The sequence below is a fragment of the Eulemur rufifrons genome, chromosome 6 (genome assembly GCF_041146395.1).
Source record: "Eulemur rufifrons isolate Redbay chromosome 6, OSU_ERuf_1, whole genome shotgun sequence".
Taxonomy (NCBI): domain Eukaryota; kingdom Metazoa; phylum Chordata; class Mammalia; order Primates; family Lemuridae; genus Eulemur; species Eulemur rufifrons.
This window is the reverse complement of record NC_090988.1, coordinates 90,993,731-91,013,748: the sequence shown is the minus strand read 5'-3', so window position 1 is coordinate 91,013,748 and position 20,018 is coordinate 90,993,731. Positions and strand designations below refer to the sequence as shown.

Genomic DNA, 20,018 nt, shown 5'->3' with positions numbered 1-20,018 from the left:
GTAAAGCTTCTTATTTTGTCTTCATGATGCTGAAGATATTGGTAAAGAATATGTGTTAGTTTGCATAAGCAATGTGATTCCCTAAATGTTAGTTTCAATTTATAAATGCCAGTATGATTTTGGCTGACTTTTACAAGCTTTAATACGTTATATCCTTACCATTAAGCTTAAAATATTTTCTAATTTCCATTGATATTTATTTTGCCAGTGGGTTCTATAGAAATTACTTGCTTAATGTTCAAACACACAGAAATTATCTGGCTAATTTTAGGTTTTTATTTTCTAGTTTATATTCTTCATGTTCAGAGACATACTTTACGATTATTAATTTTTGAAATTTGTTGAGAATTGCTTTATGGAACACCATTTGATTGATTTTGAAAAACGTTCCATGTGCACTTGAGAAGAATGTGTATTTTACAGCTGCTAGGTGCATTCTTCTCCTGTATCAGTAGGTGATGTTTGTGAATGGTGTTGTTTAAATCTTAAATGTCTTTATGAATGTTTTTGGATGTATAGTCTTGCCTTAACTGAGAGTTGAGATAAAACTATTCTTGTATTATTGCTGATTTGTCTGTTTCTTTTTTTAGGACAATCAAGTTTTTAATCCTGTCTTGCATTCTATTTTTGCCTGATATTAGAAGAGAAACTGTTCTTTTGGTAAGGGTTTATGTAGTTTATTCTACTATTTTATTTTTACCATGTTTAGCCCCTTATTTAAGATTTTTTGGTAAGGCTTTTACTATTGAGTTCTGTTCTATGTAAACAGGTGAAATTTACTCATTTATTTTTTAAAATAAAGTTAATCATTGTAATTATTTTTTTTATTTCAGCTTATTATGGGGGTTACAAAAGTTCAGGTTACATATGTTGCCCATGTACCGCCTATCCCCCCAAGTCAGGGCTCCAGGCGTGTCCATTCCCCAGACAGTGCACATTGCACTCATCATGTAGTACACCCATCCCCTCCTCGCACCCGCCCCCCGAGTCAGCACCTTCAAGCGTGACCATTCCCCAGACAGTGCGCAACGCACTCATCATGTAGGCATACACCCATCCCCTCTCCCCACCCCCCAACTCAGTCTGATATCCAATTGGTATCATTCCCAGATGTGAATTTAGGTGATGATCAGGGAAACCAATATTCTGGTGAGTACATGTGATGCTTGTTTTTCCATTCTTGGGATACTTCACTTAATATAATAGGTTCCAACTCTCTCCAGGAGAACCAAAGAGATGTCATATCACTGTTATTTCTTATAGCTGAGTAATGCTCCATGGTATACATATAACACAATTTACTAATCCAATCATGAATTGATGGGCATTTGGGAGGTTTCCACATCTTTGCAATTGTGAATTGTGCTGCTATAAACATTCGGATACAGGTGTCTTTGTCATAGAATGACTTACGTTCCTTTCGGTAGATGCCCAATAATGGGATTGCTGGATCGAATGGTAGGTCTATTTGAATCTGTTTAAGGTATCTCCATAATGCTTTCCACAGGGGTTGCACTAGTTTACAGTCCCACCAGCAGTGTATGAGTGTTCCTGTCTCTCCACATCCACACCAACATGTGTTGTTTTGGGACTTTTTGATAAAGGCCATTTTAACTGGGGTTAAGTGATATCTCATTGTGGTTTTGATTTGCATTTCTCTGATGATTAGGGATGTTGAGCATTTTTTCGTATGTTTGTTAGCCATTCTTATATCTTCTTTTGAAAAATTTCTATTCATGTCATTTGCCCACTTCTTGATAGGGTTGTTTGATTTTTTTCTTGCTGATTTTCCTGAGTTCTAAATAGATTCTTGTTATCAGTCCTTTATCTGATGTGTAGTATGCGAAAATTTTTTCCCATTCTGTAGGTGGTCTGTTTATTCTCGTGACTGTTTCTTTGGCTGTGCAGAAGCTTTTTAATTTAATCAGGTCCCATTCATTTATTTTTGTTGTTGCTGTGGTTGTCTTAGGGGTCTTCTTCATAAATTCTTTGCCTAGGCCAATGTCTGTAAGAGTCTTTCCTACATTTCCTTCTAGAATTCTAATTGTTTCACACCTAAGGTTTAAGTCTGTTATCCACCATGATTTGATTTTTGTGAGAGGTGAAAGCTGTGGGTCCTGTTTCAGTCTTCTACATGTGGCTATGCAATTTTCCCAGCACCATTTATTGAAGAGGGATTCTTGTCCCCAGAGTATGTTTTTGTCTGCTTTGTCAAAGATTAGATGTCTATATAAGGATGGTTTTATATTGGATTTTCTGTTCTGTTCCACTGGTCTGTGTCCCTGCACTCGTGCCAATACCAGGCAGTTTTAAGAACCACAGCCTTGTAGTATAGTTTGAAGTCTGACAAATTAATATCTCCCATTTTGTTTTTATTGCTTAAAATTGCTTTTGCTATACGGGGTCTTCTCTGATTCCATACAAAGTGTATAATTATTTTTTCTATATCTGTGAAAAATGATGTTGGTAATTTAATAGGGATTGCACTGAATCTGTAGATCACTTTGGGTAGTATAGACATTTTAACAATGTTGATTCTTCCGATCCATGAGCATGGTATGGTTTTCCACCTATTTACAAGTTCTGCTATTTCCTTCCTCAGTGTTTCATAGTTTTCCCTATAGAGGTCCTTTACCTCTTTAGTTAAATATATTCTTAGATATTTTATTTTCTTTGTTGCTATTTTGAAGGGTATTGAGTCTTTAATTTGGTTCTCTGATTGACTGTTATCGGCATATATGAATGCCTCTGATTTGTGTGTATTGATTTTGTAACCTGAGACTTTGCTGTATTCGTTAATCAATTCCAGGAGTCTCTTGGTTGAATCCTTGGGGTTTTCTAGATATAACATCATATCATCAGCAAAGAGTGAGAGTTTGATCTCTTCTTTCCCTATTTGGACTCCTTTGATTCTGCTCTCTTGCCTGATAGCTCTCGCAAGGACTTCCAATACTATTTTGAAAAGTAATGGGGACAGTGGGCAGCCTTGTCTGGTTCCAGTTCTAAGTGGGAATGCTTTCAATCGATTTTTTGCCCATTCAATATGATGTTGGCTGTGGGTTTGTCCTATATGGCTTGTATCATTTTTAGGTAGGTTCCATCTATGCCTATTTTGTTAAGCATTCTTATCATAAAAGGGTGTTGAATTTTGTCAAATGCTTTTTCTGCATCTATTGAGAGGATCATATGGTTTTTATTTTTTCTTCTATTTACGTGGTGAATTACATTTATAGATTTACGTATGTTGAATCACTCCTGCATCTCTGGGATGAAGCCCACTTGGTCATGATGGATTATTTTTTTGATAAGCACTTGGATTCGATTTGCTAGGATTTTATTGAGAATTTTTGCATCTATATTCATAAGATAAATTGGTCTGTAGTTCTCTTTTTTTGTTGCATCCTTTCCTGGTTTTGGTATCAATATTATGTTGGCTTGGTAAAACGTGTTGGGGAGAATTCCATCCTTCTCGATAATGGAGAATAGTTTATGTAGGATGGGCATCAGTTCTTCTTTGTGTGTGTGATAAAATTCGGGTGTGAACCCATCTGAACCAAGGCTTTTCTTTTTGGGAAGGTTTTTTTATTGCTGTTTCAATTACAGTTCTTGATATTGGTCTATTCAGGAATTCTATTTCTTCCTGGTTGAGCCTGGAAAGGCTATGTGTTTCTAAAAATTTGTCCATTTCCTCCACATTTTCCAGTTTGTGTGCATAAAGATTCTTGTAGAATTCATAGATGATACCGTGTATCTCTGTGGCATCAGTTGTGATTTCTCCTTTCATGTTCCTAATGGAGGTTATTAGAGATTTTTCTTTTCTGCTCTTGGTTAGTCTAGCCAGAGGTGTATCTATTTTATTTATCTTTTCAAAGAACCAACTTTTTGTTTTATTAATTTCCCTTATGGTTTTTTTGTTGTCCTTTTCATTTAATTCTGATTTGATCTTAGTAATTTCTCGCCTTCTGCTGGGTTTGGTGTCAGTCTGTTCTTCTTTCTCCAGCTCTTTGAGTCTATTTATTAGGTTGTCTATTTGTAAGTTTTCTGTCTTTTTGATATAGGCATTTATGGATATGAATTTTCCTCTCAGGACTGCTTTAGCTGTGTCCCATAGATTTTGATAAGTTGTGTCTCCATTGTCGTTTAATTCAAAGAAACTTTTGATGTCCATCTTGATTTCTTCCTTTATAGAATAATCGTTCAGGAGAAGATTGGTTAGCTTCCATGACTTTGAGTAGGATTGAGAGTTTCTGTTAGGGTTCATTATTACTTTTATTCTGCTGTGATCTTAAAAGATGTAATTAGTAAAAAGTTAGAAAACAATAGACGCTGGCATGGATGCAGTGAAATGGGAACACTTATATGCTGTTGATGATAATGTAAACTAGTATGGCCACTGTGAAAGCAGTATGGAGATTCCTCAGAGAACTATTAATAAAAGTAGACCTCCCATTCAATCCAGCAATCCAATTACTGGGTATATATCCAAGAAATAGAAATCATTTTGTGAAAAAGACACCTGTGCTCAAATGTTTATTACAGCACAATCCACAATTGCAAAGATATGGAACAAACAGAAGTGGATAAAGAAAATGTGGCATATCCATACCATGGAATACTATTCAGCTATAAAAAGGAATGGAATAATGTCTTCGACAGAAACTTGGGTGGAACTGGAGACCATTACCTACATGAAGTGTCTCAGGACTGAAAAAACAAATACCACATATTCTCACGTATCAGTGAGAACTAAACAGGAGATATACATGGTCATAAAGTGGGGTAAAGGACATTGAAAACTAAGAAGGGGGAAGGAATAAAAAGCTCCCTATCAGGTACAATGTACACTATACTGGTGACAGGTACACTGAAAGCCCTGACTTTAGCATGATTCAATTCACCCATGTAACAAAAATACTTATACTCTATAAATTTTTTGAAATAAAAATAATCATATATTTGGATTTGGATTCACCATCTTTCTATTTGTTTTACATTTAGAAATAATGCCTAGCATTAATATTCAATTTTACTTATTCCCTTATTTTCTCTTTATCGTAGTCTTCATTCTTGCCTGCATTTCCTTTGTACCACTTCAGAACTTTTTCCTTTTTTCCTGAAGATCAGTCTTCAGAGGTCTATAAAGTATTTGGCTGGTTATAAAATCTATAAGTTTTCTTTTCATTTGGTCAGAATAATCTCTGCATTTTGTGTAAGTTTCTATAAGATTTTAAAATTTACACTTAGTTCTATATGCACATACATTTTCCATTAGCGCCACGAAGATCTATTTCCTTCATCTTCTGGTTTTCACCACTTCTTTTTAAGAAATAGGTTGTCAGTCTTACTGTTATTTTCTTGAATGCGCTATGTCCTAAATAGTCTTTCTTTCGCTTTTGGTCGCATTATGCTTTACCCTTTCTATTTATCCTTTTAAAATTATTCTTTTCAAAAATTTTTCTTTATGAAACTTTTAACACCCTATGAATTTATAGCTTAAAGTCTTTCAATAGTTTTAGAAAATTTTCAGCTGTATCTTTTCAAATATTTTGGCTACCCTATTCTCTTTCTCTTCTCTTTCTGGAATTGTAATTACATTAAATGTATGTGAGAGTTTTACATTGTGTGCTGTATACCTTTTTTATACTATTTTCTGCATTTACTTTATTGCTGTCAACATTGATCTGCATATTTTTTTCTAATCTTCCTTCTAATTTACTAATTCTCTACTTATCAGTTTCTGATATTCTGTTAAATCCAATCATTACATTTTTAATTTCTGTTGTTATATATTTTATTATAGTTTTCTAATTTATCTGTCTTATATATTAATTTTTTGTACATACTAAGCTTATTTTAATATGCTTGTTTTTTTTCCTATCAATCAATCATCTATGTCTGTTTTTATTGCTCTTACCTTTCAATCAGGCCTTGTCTTCTCCTATACTTTGTTATTTTTAAGTGCTAGACTTTATATGTTAAAAGCTGTCAGACGTCTCAAGACTTTTTACGATATTTTCTTATTCAAGAGAGCATTTCCTGTGTTTCTGCAGACAACTAGGATTGCAGACGTCAAGATTCCATATAACATTAATTCAATCAATAAATTAGTTGAAACAAGCTGGGCTTGATTTTCTTTGAGGACCACTCTATGATCTATTCTCCCCTACTCCAAGAGTAAAGCCTTCAAATGGTCTCAGATGAATGCCTGGCTGTTCAAAAAGGACTCTTCTCCTTGATACACCTTGAATTTTACTTGTCCCTCAGGGTAAAGCATTTACAGAAAGGTCCTCCCAGCTTTTCAGGCTTTCATTTTTGGCTTTTAGAATTACCCCATACTTTTAGAGAAAAGAGACCCCATATGCAGAGTCTAGCTCTCTGGCTTCCCTTCAAAATATTGATTCTACAGACCCTTTGTGACTTGCTCATTTTTAAACTGCTTTCAAGCTTATGCATATTACGTTTTTCCAGCTCCACTGGTCATTCTTACTGTGGAGATTTGGGGTAAAATAAAACATTTTTGCTACATCAGTATTTGACTTTCTAGGTTGGCTATAGACATTGATTATACAGAATTACTGTGGACTATGGCATATTTTCAGGCAACACCTACATCAGTTAATATTTTCCATGTATTCTTTACTGGAGTAAATAAATTCAGATTTTAGGTTGTGGACATCATCTCTTCTAGCAAAAACCTTTGCCTCATAAGCAGAAAACAGTAGTAGTTCTCTGAATTCAGCTGGAAGGGACATAGAGAATGATGCCTTATGCATATATTAGTTCTTCCTCTTGGAGTAATAATTTAATCCATAGTAACTTTGATCACATAAGATAGTTCTTCAGACTTAAAATATATTTGTGCATCTTTTAGCTCTTACCAATAAAAGAGGCATAGTGCTTATATCTGCTCTTTAAATCTCAGATACAATACATAGGATATTTGGACTTCCTGGATTCAATCCATTTATTATGTAACTTAAAAACTGTCAATTTTAGTGGATAAAAATATTTAGCTGATTCAGATAGGTATTTATGTGACTCTTTATCTAAAGACCTTATTACATAGGAGATCCAATATTTAATAACTAAATATATGATGAGATAAAGATAAGCAATGGAGCCAATGACAACCATACTTAAGGAAATAACAAAGGAAGTTCTTAGGTGCTGGTCCTGTGTTGGAAAAGAACAGTTTCTTTCTGTAGAAAAGCTACTAAATTGAAATTAGACTAAAATTAAGGATTGAGTTAATTGTCAAAAGATCACTGTGGCTACATCTGACACAGACGTAGACCTTCATCAATAGCTTCTACCTCAACATAAAACTACAGAACTAACATTACCTATCTCTCCAAGATTTAGAGTACCAGCTAAGATCCAGGGCTCTCTGTCTTTGAGCTTCAGGGCTTCTTGGGTAGAGACTTTCTAATAGAGTAAAATCCACCTTTACAGGGGACATGGTTGGGGAAGGGAACTTGGGTTGCTTCCCCTTCATTCTGGTTTAAATATTGCTTGTCTAACCTAAATATTTCATAATGTGAAACTCATAATTTATTATTCAATTTAATTCAGAATTTTTCTTTTCACATTACAGGCTTTTCACACCTTGGCATGTGGGTACATTTTCTTGGCAAGACCCAAGTCTTTTTCCTCTAGGGATTGTTCTAGGGAAGAAAACTCTTCAGAGAGATTACTTCATCTGAATTTGTTCCAAATATTCTAATTAACTCATGTGTAATGACCTTACAGTCTCTTTCATTTAAAAAGACTGATGATTTGAAAAGTCATAAACTGTATCTGCACGTATAAATGGAAGAATTATTTCCCTGATAAAATAAACCAAGACATTTCTGAAAACTCAATTTTTATCCAAAGCTGGAGTATGTGTTCAGTTGGTATCTATTCCTAGTCCTGTGATGTTTTCTTGTTGCACCCTTCATTATGTGTATAAATTTGTAGAAGGTTTAGATTTCCTGGGATGGGATTGGGAAGATAGAGGGAGATACTTTTAATTAGCAAAGCAGTGGTCATAGAGGTATGTTATTTGAATGACTGAAAAACTAAAGATTTTTTCTTCTATCTGTGAGAAAGTTTTCTTATTGGCTTTCCAAGAAGTTAGATCCCAGCATTTGCCTTGTTAGGTACAGAAGTTAGTAGCTAAGCAGATGAATGTTATGATAAATGCTCCATCAAAGTAAAGTGCTTTTTTTGGCTGTTTCATCATAATTGAGAAGAGAAAAATTCAGTAACTAAGTTTAGTGTTGGGATAAATTTTATGTTTATTTGTGCCACAAAATAATGTGACTGGCCATGTTAATTTCCACTAATTAGGTCAATTTTTACATATTCATACAAACATAACATCTCTGTTTTTCTATGAACAAATTTTCTCATCAGGTGAGATTATTCAACTACCTTTGTGTGGTAAATATTGGCATTATGTTTAAGTGACTTGTCTTTATATTTTAGGTATGTGTTATGGATACTTCTACATCTCTCTGAAAGAATGAGATAATAGGAAGCCTATGTAGATGTGTAAACTGTAGCCATTTGGATCTATTTCTAGATTCACTGATCATCCACATATCACCATGTGTTCCATGATCACACATGGATGCACAAAGAATCTACAATTACAGTCAATGAAAGAAGCATTGATTTTCCCAGACCAAGAACAAGACCCAAGAAGTGAGTGCTTGAAACAACTGACACACAATACTCGTTGAAAATTCCTGCGATATGTTGAAATATACCTAATGTCTCAAATATCATATGTTTTCATTCGAGAAATCTGAATTGGAAAAATTAAACTAGCAAAAGACATGAATTAATCAGAATATACAAACTGTATTTCTTTTAATATGCAGACTGATAGGTGCCTACTTTCCATTTTGCCAAAGAAAAAGAGAAATACATTGCATGTTACGTGTATAATAGATAAACCAATGGATTATAATCTCAGTTTTGGGGATGTGAAATTTTATATGATGTATTAACAAAGCTGTAGAATTATTTTAGATATATTTGAATTAGAGAATTTAAAATTGCATATCATACCAAACATGTTAGACTGTGAAGGAACAAATGCCTATTATGTTCTGGAAACAAGAAAGGGACTTTTATGTATGAATCTAAAAATTATCCCATCAGATATATTAGTGTGTGTATATATATACACACACACACACACACACACATATATATATAAAGAAACCCTTGCTCAGGGAAGTACCTTGTTTACTATCATTTAGAAAGATGTACAAGACTGTAATTTTAAAATACTATACAGAGCATTTTTTCTAACATTGGAATTTATCTTTTAAAATGTCATGTTCTTAAGAAACTATGTTAAATTATTTTTCCTCTAGGAAACTGTTAACTTATTGTTTTAAGTTGAAAGCCTAGTAATACTATCTTTTAGTTTTTAAACTATTAAATCTTTGATGACTTAACCTTTAGAGGATAGTTTATGTACCCTACTTTTACAAGTAAATATTAATACTTAAATTGTCCAATAGAACGTTTATCTCAGTAAAATCTGTCATTGCTAATTAAAGAGAGGAAAGGCATTAAACCTTGCAGAAAGTGAGCTGTGGATAAAAGTAGAGAATTGGATACAGACTACTTCATACAGTTATATTTTTTGTGTTATGCCTTTATCAGTCTATAGCTTCAAAATTGACAGAATTCCTGGCTTACGTGAATGAGACTTGTACAATGTTCATCACAACTGTTTCTAGGGAGACCTCAAACTCTTCATACACATGATGTCCCCCACTGCCAAATCCATGTAAATGGAATCATCTTGTCTACATGGGAGGTTTATTAATTCTGTAATTTTCCTCAGCAGTGAATAACCAGAAATTTGGGGTTTGTATTAATACTTGTCCCATTCTTCTCTGTTCTTTAACTTTGTCCCTAATCATCAGATCTAGAAAATTTAGGAAATCAATGATTTCTTCTTTTGGAATTTTTAAAAGTTTTCTTTACTAGGATTTGGTCTGTCTTTATTTGTTACGGCTGCCCCACGAAGCCTCTTGTGTATCCCCAGGCACCCTCAGGAGCTTGGGCTCCCAGTACTTCCTCCCTGAAAGAAATCTTTCTTAAGAAGATTTTTAAAGAATGCTAGTCTCCTTTAATTATCACATTGATATTCTTATAACTTGTGAACGTTCATGTATTAACTATAATTTCTGTTTCCTGATTTGATCCTTCCTTTCTTTTATTTTCTGCCAAGCAGCTTTACCTCTGGTGAAGGGTCCAACTTTTGCCTTATTATTCTGCATGCTTCTCGTCAAAATCCATCCCAGCACAGATGAAATTACTACTCACCAATAGTTGGAGAGGTAATTCCTAAGATATATAATTTATTTTATGCCCAGAAAGAAATGAATGAGTTATGGGTGAACTTTTCATTTTATCTTGGACTATATCTATAATTCCTTTCAAGTTGACCAAGATCCAGATGATTTTGTCTGATCCAATGTTCACAGTGAAGCATTCAAGAACACTAATAGTAGTTGTCATTTATTGAGCCTTTACTAGGGACCAGGCACTGTGCTAGGCACTTTACTTTGCTGTAATACAAAAATTACCCTAAGAGGTAAGTACTATGGGTATCCTCATTATAAACACAATGACACAGAAGCACAGAGAGGTTTATTAAGTGGCTCAAAGTCACATAGTAAGTGGAGAAAGCATTCAGATTCCAGATTATTCACTACTATGCTGTGCTTTTTCTCCGGTTGAGAAATGTACAGTCATTATTGCTCACTGTAATGATCAAATCCCATTTGCCACTGGCTCACATTTTGCAAGGAACAGTGATAATATGGGATATTGTTATTTAATTATAAAAATAGGAAAAATGAAACAAAATTTCAGCAGAGTAGAATAAATTAGGGCTGTATTCATACTATAGACAGTTCCAATGGAAAGAGTTATGAGACTGGTTCAATCCCATTATTTTCCAATGAGCAAACTGAGACAGATTTGTGGATTACATTTAGAAAATGACTCAAACCCATGTCTTCTTACATTGAGCTTGGAATTATCATAGAGTTGCTTCTTTTTGAAATCTGGACACCGAAGTTCTATTTTTGAGTATTCTCGGTGTCTAAACACCATTATAAATAAACCTCTGTCCCACTGATATTTACCTGTGTTTTCACAGTCTATTTTATCCTCCATCACTACCTAACTTACCCCAAGAACTCTGAAAAATCTACCAGCTGTTAATGTGGTGGGTGGTCATAGCCATGAGTTAAATCAGTTCAGTTCAAAACTTATTGCTAAATATCAGGATAGTATATATGAGTGTGATAGGAATTGTACTATAGGTGAAGTGGAAATGAAGAGAATTACAGCTTCTGAGAAAGCAGACAATTCGAGTAAAAAATAATGTCCTAAATAATTTTGTAGTTATTTAATACAGTTCAAAGACCAGTCTCTTAATATTTAATGAAAGATTGATGAAGACAGAATATCCTTCAAGCCATGAAGTATCGAAGGTATTACAGTGGATTACCATAGTATTGAATGAGATATTTCAAAAGAGGTTTATATGACACTTTTACCTGTAGGCCCCAAGGAAAATCATCTGAGGAAAATGCAGTTGTTAAAGGAAGGTCCAGTGTGAACTTTAGAAGAGGAACTCACTGGACACTTACTAAATACTCATGCTGTGTAAACCACTGTTGAAGGTATGATGATGCAAGTATGCTCCATGACATCATGGGTTTGTTCATAGTCCTGCTCACCATTTCATTACAGGTGCTGGTCTCCTGAGCTCTCAGCTCTGATACAAGCCTTATAGAAGAGTAAATGGGAGAGAGTAACAATGTGACAGAATTTGTCCTCCTGGGCCTCACTCAGGATCCTGATGTGCAAAAAGCATTATTTGTCATGTTTTTACTCACATACGTTGTGACGATGGTGGGCAACCTGCTCATCGTGGTGACTGTTACCAGCAGCCCCTCCTTGGGCTCCCCAATGTACTTCTTCCTGGCCTCCCTGTCACTTACGGATGCTGCCTATTCCACTGTCATGTCACCCAAATTGCTTGTAGACCTACTCTGTGATAAAAGGACGATCTCCTTCCCAGCATGCATGGGCCAGCTGTTTATAGGACACCTGTTTGGTGGAGCTGAGGTCTTCCTCCTGGTGGCAATGGCCTATGATCGCTACGTGGCCATCTGTAAGCCTTTGCACTATTTGACCATCATGAATCGACGGGTTTGCATCCTTCTGCTGGTGGTGGCCGGGGTTGGAGGTTTTGTGCACTCTGTGGTTCAAATTGTCTCTGTGTATGATCTCCCCTTCTGTGGCCCCAATGTCATTGACCACTTCACCTGTGACATGTACCCATTATTGGAACTTGCGTGCACTGACACCTACTTTATAGGTCTCACTGTGGTTGCCAATGATGGAGCCATCTGCATGGTTGTCTTTGTCCTTCTACTCATCTCCTATGGAGTCATTCTAAGGTCTCTTAAAAGTTACAGTCAGGAAGGGAGGCGTAAAGCCCTGTCTACCTGCAGCTCCCACATCACAGTAGTTGTCCTCTTTTTTGTTCCCTGTATTTTCATGTATGTTAGACCTGTCTCCAACTTTCCCATTGATAAATCCATGACTGTGTTTTATACAGTTGTCACTCCCATGTTGAATCCTTTAATATACACCTTGAGAAATTCAGACATGAAAAATGCTATGGAAAAATTCTGGTGTAAAAAGTTAACTATAGGTGGAATAAGAATTTCTTCCACACTGAACATGTTTATTACCAGTTCTAAGGCAACAGACAGTAAATTCTAACCATGGATTTTGTAGTCAGTTGAAAGGATTCTCTAGAAATACTTCTCTTTATTTACAAAAAGTCAACAGAAAAGTGGATTAAATATATTCTGAGATTAGAATCAATCAATAGAAAATTTCTGCAGAATGAATAAAAGGCACAGGTATCCTAGTAAAAGTAAAAATAAAACTAAAATAAATAAATAAAACTAAGCTTACTAAGTTTATATTGAAATGGGACTTAGAAGAAAGTGTGTTATTCTTTTCAAAGGAGAAACATGCTGTTTTTGAAAATTTACTATCACTCTTATTCAAGAGAAAGCAGTTTGGTTAACATATAGAACATATTTCTAGGGCCAAAACAGCGGATTTTAAGGTTTAATGTTCATTATTCTATCAGCAAAGCAGCTCTTTGTAGCTGTTCTATACATTTTCTCTTAAGATTACTTCTGTTCCTCAGGTGAGTGTCTATCCATTTGCAGTTAGGACATTTGGTTGACAGATGATGTTGGGTTTATTTAAAGAAATTGTCAGTAGATAATTTTGTTTCCTGGAATATGTGATGAAAACATATTCTAGTTCTTGATTACAAGATAGATACTTTGCTTGGTTTATTTTTGTGATTTTTCTCACTAGTTATCATGTCAATTTTTGCCATTCTTCTGTATATAAAGGTAATTTGAAGTTCATAGTATTCTCAGTGTCTTAGTTATGCTGAATGTCCTAGTTCTGTGTGATATTACATACTTGTGTTGTATGTATTGTACTTTTTGGAGGATGTGTAAAGATAGATTTAAAGAGCTGCCATTATTATATAAAAGACATCTGAATATCAAGTGTGAAAAAAATTTCTACATTTAATTTTTATTTTATCTTATATTACTTTATAATAATCTCTTTTAAATTATAGGTCTTAATTTCTGTATTTCTTTTTAAGAAACATTCTTTTCTTTTGGACAAAACTTCCAAGTTGTATTTGATATTTGGATACTATCTCATCTGAATTTCTCTGAAACTTTTAGCGAGTTAATTAGCTATGATCTTCTGCCATTCCCATTAAGTATGCTTGCCATACACAAACCCTCAAGCTCTTCTTTTTACTCTAATGTCCTCTTGGTTTTGAGAATTTTCAATATATGCTCATTAATTTAAAAAAGTATTCTTGTTTGCACAAACTTATATCTTTGCTAATAATAAATGATTTGATCTTTGATGTTGGATTTCTATTTTTTCACTTAATTGTCTTAAAGTTATTGTCCAGGAGGAGATCCTAGAAATATAGGATCCACTGGAATGAACAGGTGGGAGGGAGGTCTCACTTCTCTGGGGCATGATTCCTCAGTGAATTTAATTTAAAAGTGGCCTTGGGAATAAACAGTATGAACAACTTGAAGTATTTTGCTGTTTATTAAGTGCCCAGTAATGTCTTTCATAATCTGGGAGAAGATTTCTCCTTGGGTATTAATGTTACCATCGAGATATAAAATATTAATAAAAGCCATTACCTTAATAGACATGAACCATATTAAAACTGTCATACAAATGCTTTAAAAATATCCAAAACAAAGCTCACTTTTAAGATTTTCCAGTTTTGTGCACTATTGACTAAAAATAGTATAAAATTTTTGTTCAAATTATTGAGATCAGTAAGTGAAGTTTTAATTTGTTTAATTCTTGATACATATTCCATATTCCTTTCAAATTTGATGATTCATCAATCATATAAACTGTTTATTCTTGAAGATAACTTTGGATAATTCCATAATCTGAACTGTAAAATGTTTATGAAAGTTGAAGAAGATGGTCATTCTTTGTGCAGGTAAAAAGAGACATATCCCTGTGTGACAAGGCATTTACAGCTTCAGTGACTGAGTGTGCCCTTTTCTTTTCTTTGCATTCACTCGTGGATTGATATGTTGGCAATTCTAACTTGCCTGCTATCAAAATAAGCTGTCATCTTCTAGGACCAAAATAAAGTTGCAGAAACCCGGCTTTGTAAAAAGTGACCGAAGATGAAATAGAAAACCCAGGTAACATATTTACAAAAACTCTTCACTGCTATTATAATACTCACAAAATAGGCTTACTTTGAATGACTTATGTATATTTCTTCAGAAGATTTTTATCATTTGCTCTCAAATGTTTTTTGCCAGAATCTCCAAGAATAAGACAGCACATGAATTTCCTTCATTTTATAGAATATTATTAGAATGAGTGCAATGGCCATAGTTTTGTCCAAATTTTTTACTAGATTAGTTTAAATGTAAACTGAAATAGAGAAAATGCATAACACAATAGAGCAATATAATGGGACATATACGTGGTCCTCACAATAACTTCTTTTTTTTATTTCAGCATATTATGGGGGTACAAAAGTTTAGGTTACATATATTTCCCTTACCCCCTACCCCCGAGTCAGAGCTTCAAGCGTGTCCATCCCCTAGACAGTGCACATCGCACTAGATTGCTTTATGTTAAGTTGAGAACTGGACAATTATGTATTGTGTATCTTAATACATTAAAGTTAACAGTAAGGATTCCTATAGCTCTTTATAAATTGTATGTTGTGTATGTATTTTTAAAAGTCCTGATTCTGTGTAGATGTTTTATTTCTGTTTTTTTTTTTATTTTTGTAAAATATCCATAACACACTGTTGTGCTACCATCATTACTATCCATCTCCAAAACTTTTCATCATTCCACACTGAAACTGTGTACCTATTAAACAATGCTTCCCCATTCTCCCCTCCCCTTATCCACTGGTAAGCACTGTTGCACTTTCTGTCTCTATGAATAGGACTATTCCAGGTGCCTCATAAAAGTGAGATCATAGCATATTTTTCTTTTGTGTCTGGTTTCTTTCATAGCTCAGCATGTCTTCAGTGTTCATCCATGTTGTAGCATGTATCACAATTTATTCATTTTAAGGCTGTTTTTTTAATTGCAGCATATTACGGGGTTACAAATGTTTAGGTTACATATATTGCCTTTGACCCACCCAAGTCAGAGCTTCTAGCATGTCCATCACCCAGACGGTGTGCAATGCACCCATTAGCTGTGAATATACCCATCTCCTCCTCCCCCCTGCCACCTGCCCGACACCTGATGAATATTACTACCATATGTACACCTAAGTGTTGGTCAATTATTACCAATTTGATTGTGAGTACATGAGGTGCTTGTTTTTCCATTCTTGGGATCCTTCACTTAGTAGACTGGGCTCCAGCTCTATCCAGAGTAATACAAGAGGTACAAGATCACCGTTGCTTTTTGTGGCTGAGTAGAACTCCATGGTATACATATACCACATTTTATTGATCCGCTCATGTATTGATGGGCACCTGAGTTGTTTCCACATTTTTGCAACTGCGATTTGTGCTGCTATAAACATTCGAGTGCAGATGTCTTTTTTATAGAATGTCTTTTTTTGTCTGGCTAGATGCCCAGTAATGAGATTGCTAGATCAAATGGTAGTTCTACTTTTACCTCTTTGAGGTAGCTCCATATTACTTTCCACAGAGGTTATACTAGTTTTCAGTCCACCAGCAGTCTATGAGTGCCCCTATCTCTCCACATCCACACCAAATATCCCATAGTATATGTATACCAGAATTTGTTTATTAATTTATTAGTTGATGAACATTTGAGTTGTTTCTACCTTTTGACTATTGTGAATACTGCTCCTATGAACATTGGTGTACAAATATTTTTTCCAGTCTCTTATTAATATTCTTTTCCGCATATGCCCAAAATAACATTTTGATATGGAAATTAATAGCCCCTTATTACAAAATGTGGAACCAAGTTCTGGGAAATTGAGTTACTCATTAAATTCATGAACCTGCACTTTTGCCTTCTTAGAAAGAGTATTTTCGTCTCTGTGGAAATAGAGATTGTGAAATTTGTTAGGTACAATCTCTACAGAACCTGAAGGAAAATGCCAACATCTCTTTCTGCCTATGGGTTAATTGCATGGATATTTTCTCACTTGTAAGGTCTTAGAATGTAGTGAATGAAACTGAACACACCACAGTATGCACTCAGCTGATCCTCTAATTTCCTAAAAGGTCCCTCAGACTAAATTTAGTTTCAATGACAAATTTCAAAGAGGGAAACAAGGTATGGAGAAACACAGTGAATTTCCACACAGTAATGTGAGTGGGAATGGAAAGGACAACCTCCATAACTAGGCACAATAATGATGAATCCATCCATCCCATAGGGAATGCTTCTCTGGATAGAGAGAAGAGTGGACTTGGAGAAATGTATATAATATCAATTGCAAAAATGTGGCACTAAAATTATATGAGGAAACAAATAATAGTAAATAGTATTTTGAATTTATTTTGTGTTTATTATTTGCCAAAAAATTTTGGTGAGCTTTATTTGCATTGTCCTATTTAATCCTTAAAACTACCCTCCATGTTAGGTACTATTATAATTCTCATTACACAGATGATGCTTTTGAATAATTTATCCAAGGACACCCATTTGGTGTATATGGATTCTGAAGCTCAAACTCCAAACCAGAATTTGGAACCTGAGCTCTCCGAAACTATAGTAATGCAGGCATACCAGCCCACCCTTGCAAAATTACAAAGCAGAACAAAACAAAACTGACCATGACTGTATATGAGATTTGCAATTTAACTTCTCAGATTATTGCTTTCTTTATTTGTCAGAAAACTCTATTCAACCACACACAGGTTTTAGAGATAGTATTTTCACTTTATTAAGAAAATATTAACTTGAAAAAAATGTGATTTTTCTTTAAAATTTATCGTGTTTGGAAAACAATCTGATGAACTGATTAGATGTTTATTAGCACCTGAAATTTCTCCTGGGTCATATCTATGGTGAATGCTCAATTATTGAAAACAGCTATTGTTTACATAGGAAACAGTTTTTACTGTAAAGAGAGTTAAATACAAATATTTAGGTATTGATTGTGATCATATGTTTCAATAGGGTCTTGATGAAAACTAAAAACTCACACACTGTATAAGTGATTTATTTTTATCTTATGTTGTTGAGTTTGGCATAGGATAGATCTGCTTGATTTATGCTATTTTAATTGTCATGTGGGATACTCACCATGAATAAACATTTTTTTGAGCATTTGTTAATGATTTGTTTGTTCTCATTGAATATGTTAAGAGATTTGTCTATAAATTTCCAATTTAGAGTAAAACATAGATTACATATTTAGAATAGCATCATTTCTGCCAGAAAAGAAATAAAGTACCTTCAGTAACCATTATGAAAATGACTTAGTCAGGTTCGTAAATGTTTCTTATAAAGAAAATTTAAGATTAACTATTGTTTGACAGTCTGGGTATATATCCATGTATGGGATTAAAGACTACCTTTAATGATTAAAAAAAAAGAAAGAAATTTGAAGATTCTTACAAATGTTTGAATCAGATATATTTCTTTTTTCATAAAACACAACATTGATAAAGTATAGAATTTTGTATCATTCAGATGGATTGATAATTTTTGATAGTTTAGAGTAGTAATAATGCTACTAAGAACATTTTTAATAGTGAAATATTGCCTGAGAACTTACAGTGTTATGCACAAGTAAGTCTTGTAAGTGCTTAAGAGGTGAGCAAGAGACATCCTCCCGCTGGAAGTTATCTCTTGAATGCTCAGACAGCTCCTACGAACTGTGAGTATTTATTTTCCATTATAAATGCAGATATAGCTTCATAATTGTGAGTGAGGACATTTAATTATGTATATATGCAATTAAAAATCAGAAGCCCCAAATATGGAAATTATTCATTAGGCAGCTGCTCTTTCCTATTGATCCATCCTAAAATTTAAATTTGAATTTTTATCTTTACCCAGGAATATAACGATTCCTAGAAGCAAGTGTTGGTACTAACACTGTTACCTTCCAGACCACCACCTGATTGACAGCTTCAGGAATCTGAAATCCTTCTATTCTCAACTCTTTCAGAACCCCCCAACAAAAATGCTTGCCCATTTTAAAGCCTATTTCATTCAGCTTATGGCCTTTGCTGGTTTCTATCTGCCTTTTCTCAGTTATCTCTTATTTTCCTTCTGTCCACACTTCTGTTCTCCCTCTCACGCTGGAGTGTAACTTGGCTCACCTAGAGGCACAAAGGATAGAATGATCTCCTGACCTTCACAAATGACCATCGACAAATGTAGACACTAGAATGGAGTATATTTAAAATAATCCTGTTAATACAAAGTTGCACATGTTATACATAAAACTGGCCCTGGTTCACATCTGAGAGGCCTGGCACTTTATTTACTTTGCTGAAGGTAGAATGAATGTCTTGTATTCAGCATGAACTCAGATAGCCATGAACTAATGAGAAAAATAACTCATGTATTGATTATCTTAATAATCAAAAAACCTTTAGCACATGCTAAATCAGGCTGATTAATATAAAAAAGATCAACCAGCAAAAATTATATCATGTCATTTAGGATAAAGGTACCAATGATAAGAATGCAGAAATTCATATCTAGAAAAATCATTAAATTTCCAATAAGGAATATAAGGCAGGACATGATTTTCCCAAGATGACTAAGATCAAAATCAACTAATATTTCCAGATTTTTACCATTCTTTCTAGTATACCAGTATTTTGCCCAAAATGTTTATTTTTGACATACTGAATTGATCATGGTTAAAACATAATATATTCCAAACCAATTGAAAAGTGGGGAAAATGTGCAGTGCCCATCCACTTTGAATGGTATTATCCATTTTTTTCCCTTTAACAGTCTAGGTTGCAATAAATGGCAATTCAGTTTTTGTGTGTGCATCTGTCTGTATGTGTATGTATATATTTTTTCAAATAAAACATTGCCTTCATTGTACTTTCATGGCTTGTAAGAATTTAATACAAGTATTTCCATTTACTGGCTCTCTCATGAGCTTTGAAATTCACTTTAATTAAATAAAGTATAATAAGTATTCAATGAACACTCACGATGTGCCTGGTTTTTTCATTGCTGTGAGTTATTCCTAGATTGTAGGAGCTGTTAGTAAAGTATTTGACAAAGGCAAATATCTGAACATCAGCCTATAATTTTATGTTCCATGTACTGGGTATTACTTTATATCTGTACATAGGTAAAGCCAAAACATATGAGATTGTTCGCGTGATAGATTTTAGAAAGCCAAGAAACCTTCAAGCAAAAAACATAATACCGAAAACACAGTATTTCTGAGAGATGCTCTG

General features: G+C 34.2%; 1 protein-coding gene across 1 annotated transcript; it reads left to right on the top strand.

Moving 5' to 3' along the window:
• The first annotated feature begins 11,823 nt into the window (after positions 1-11,823).
• Positions 11,824-12,813, top strand: LOC138384931 (olfactory receptor 4A5-like). The gene has a single exon (XM_069470575.1). It carries the CDS (start codon positions 11,824-11,826, stop codon positions 12,811-12,813), a length of 990 nt encoding a protein of 329 aa, XP_069326676.1.
• The last annotated feature ends 7,205 nt before the right edge of the window (positions 12,814-20,018 follow it).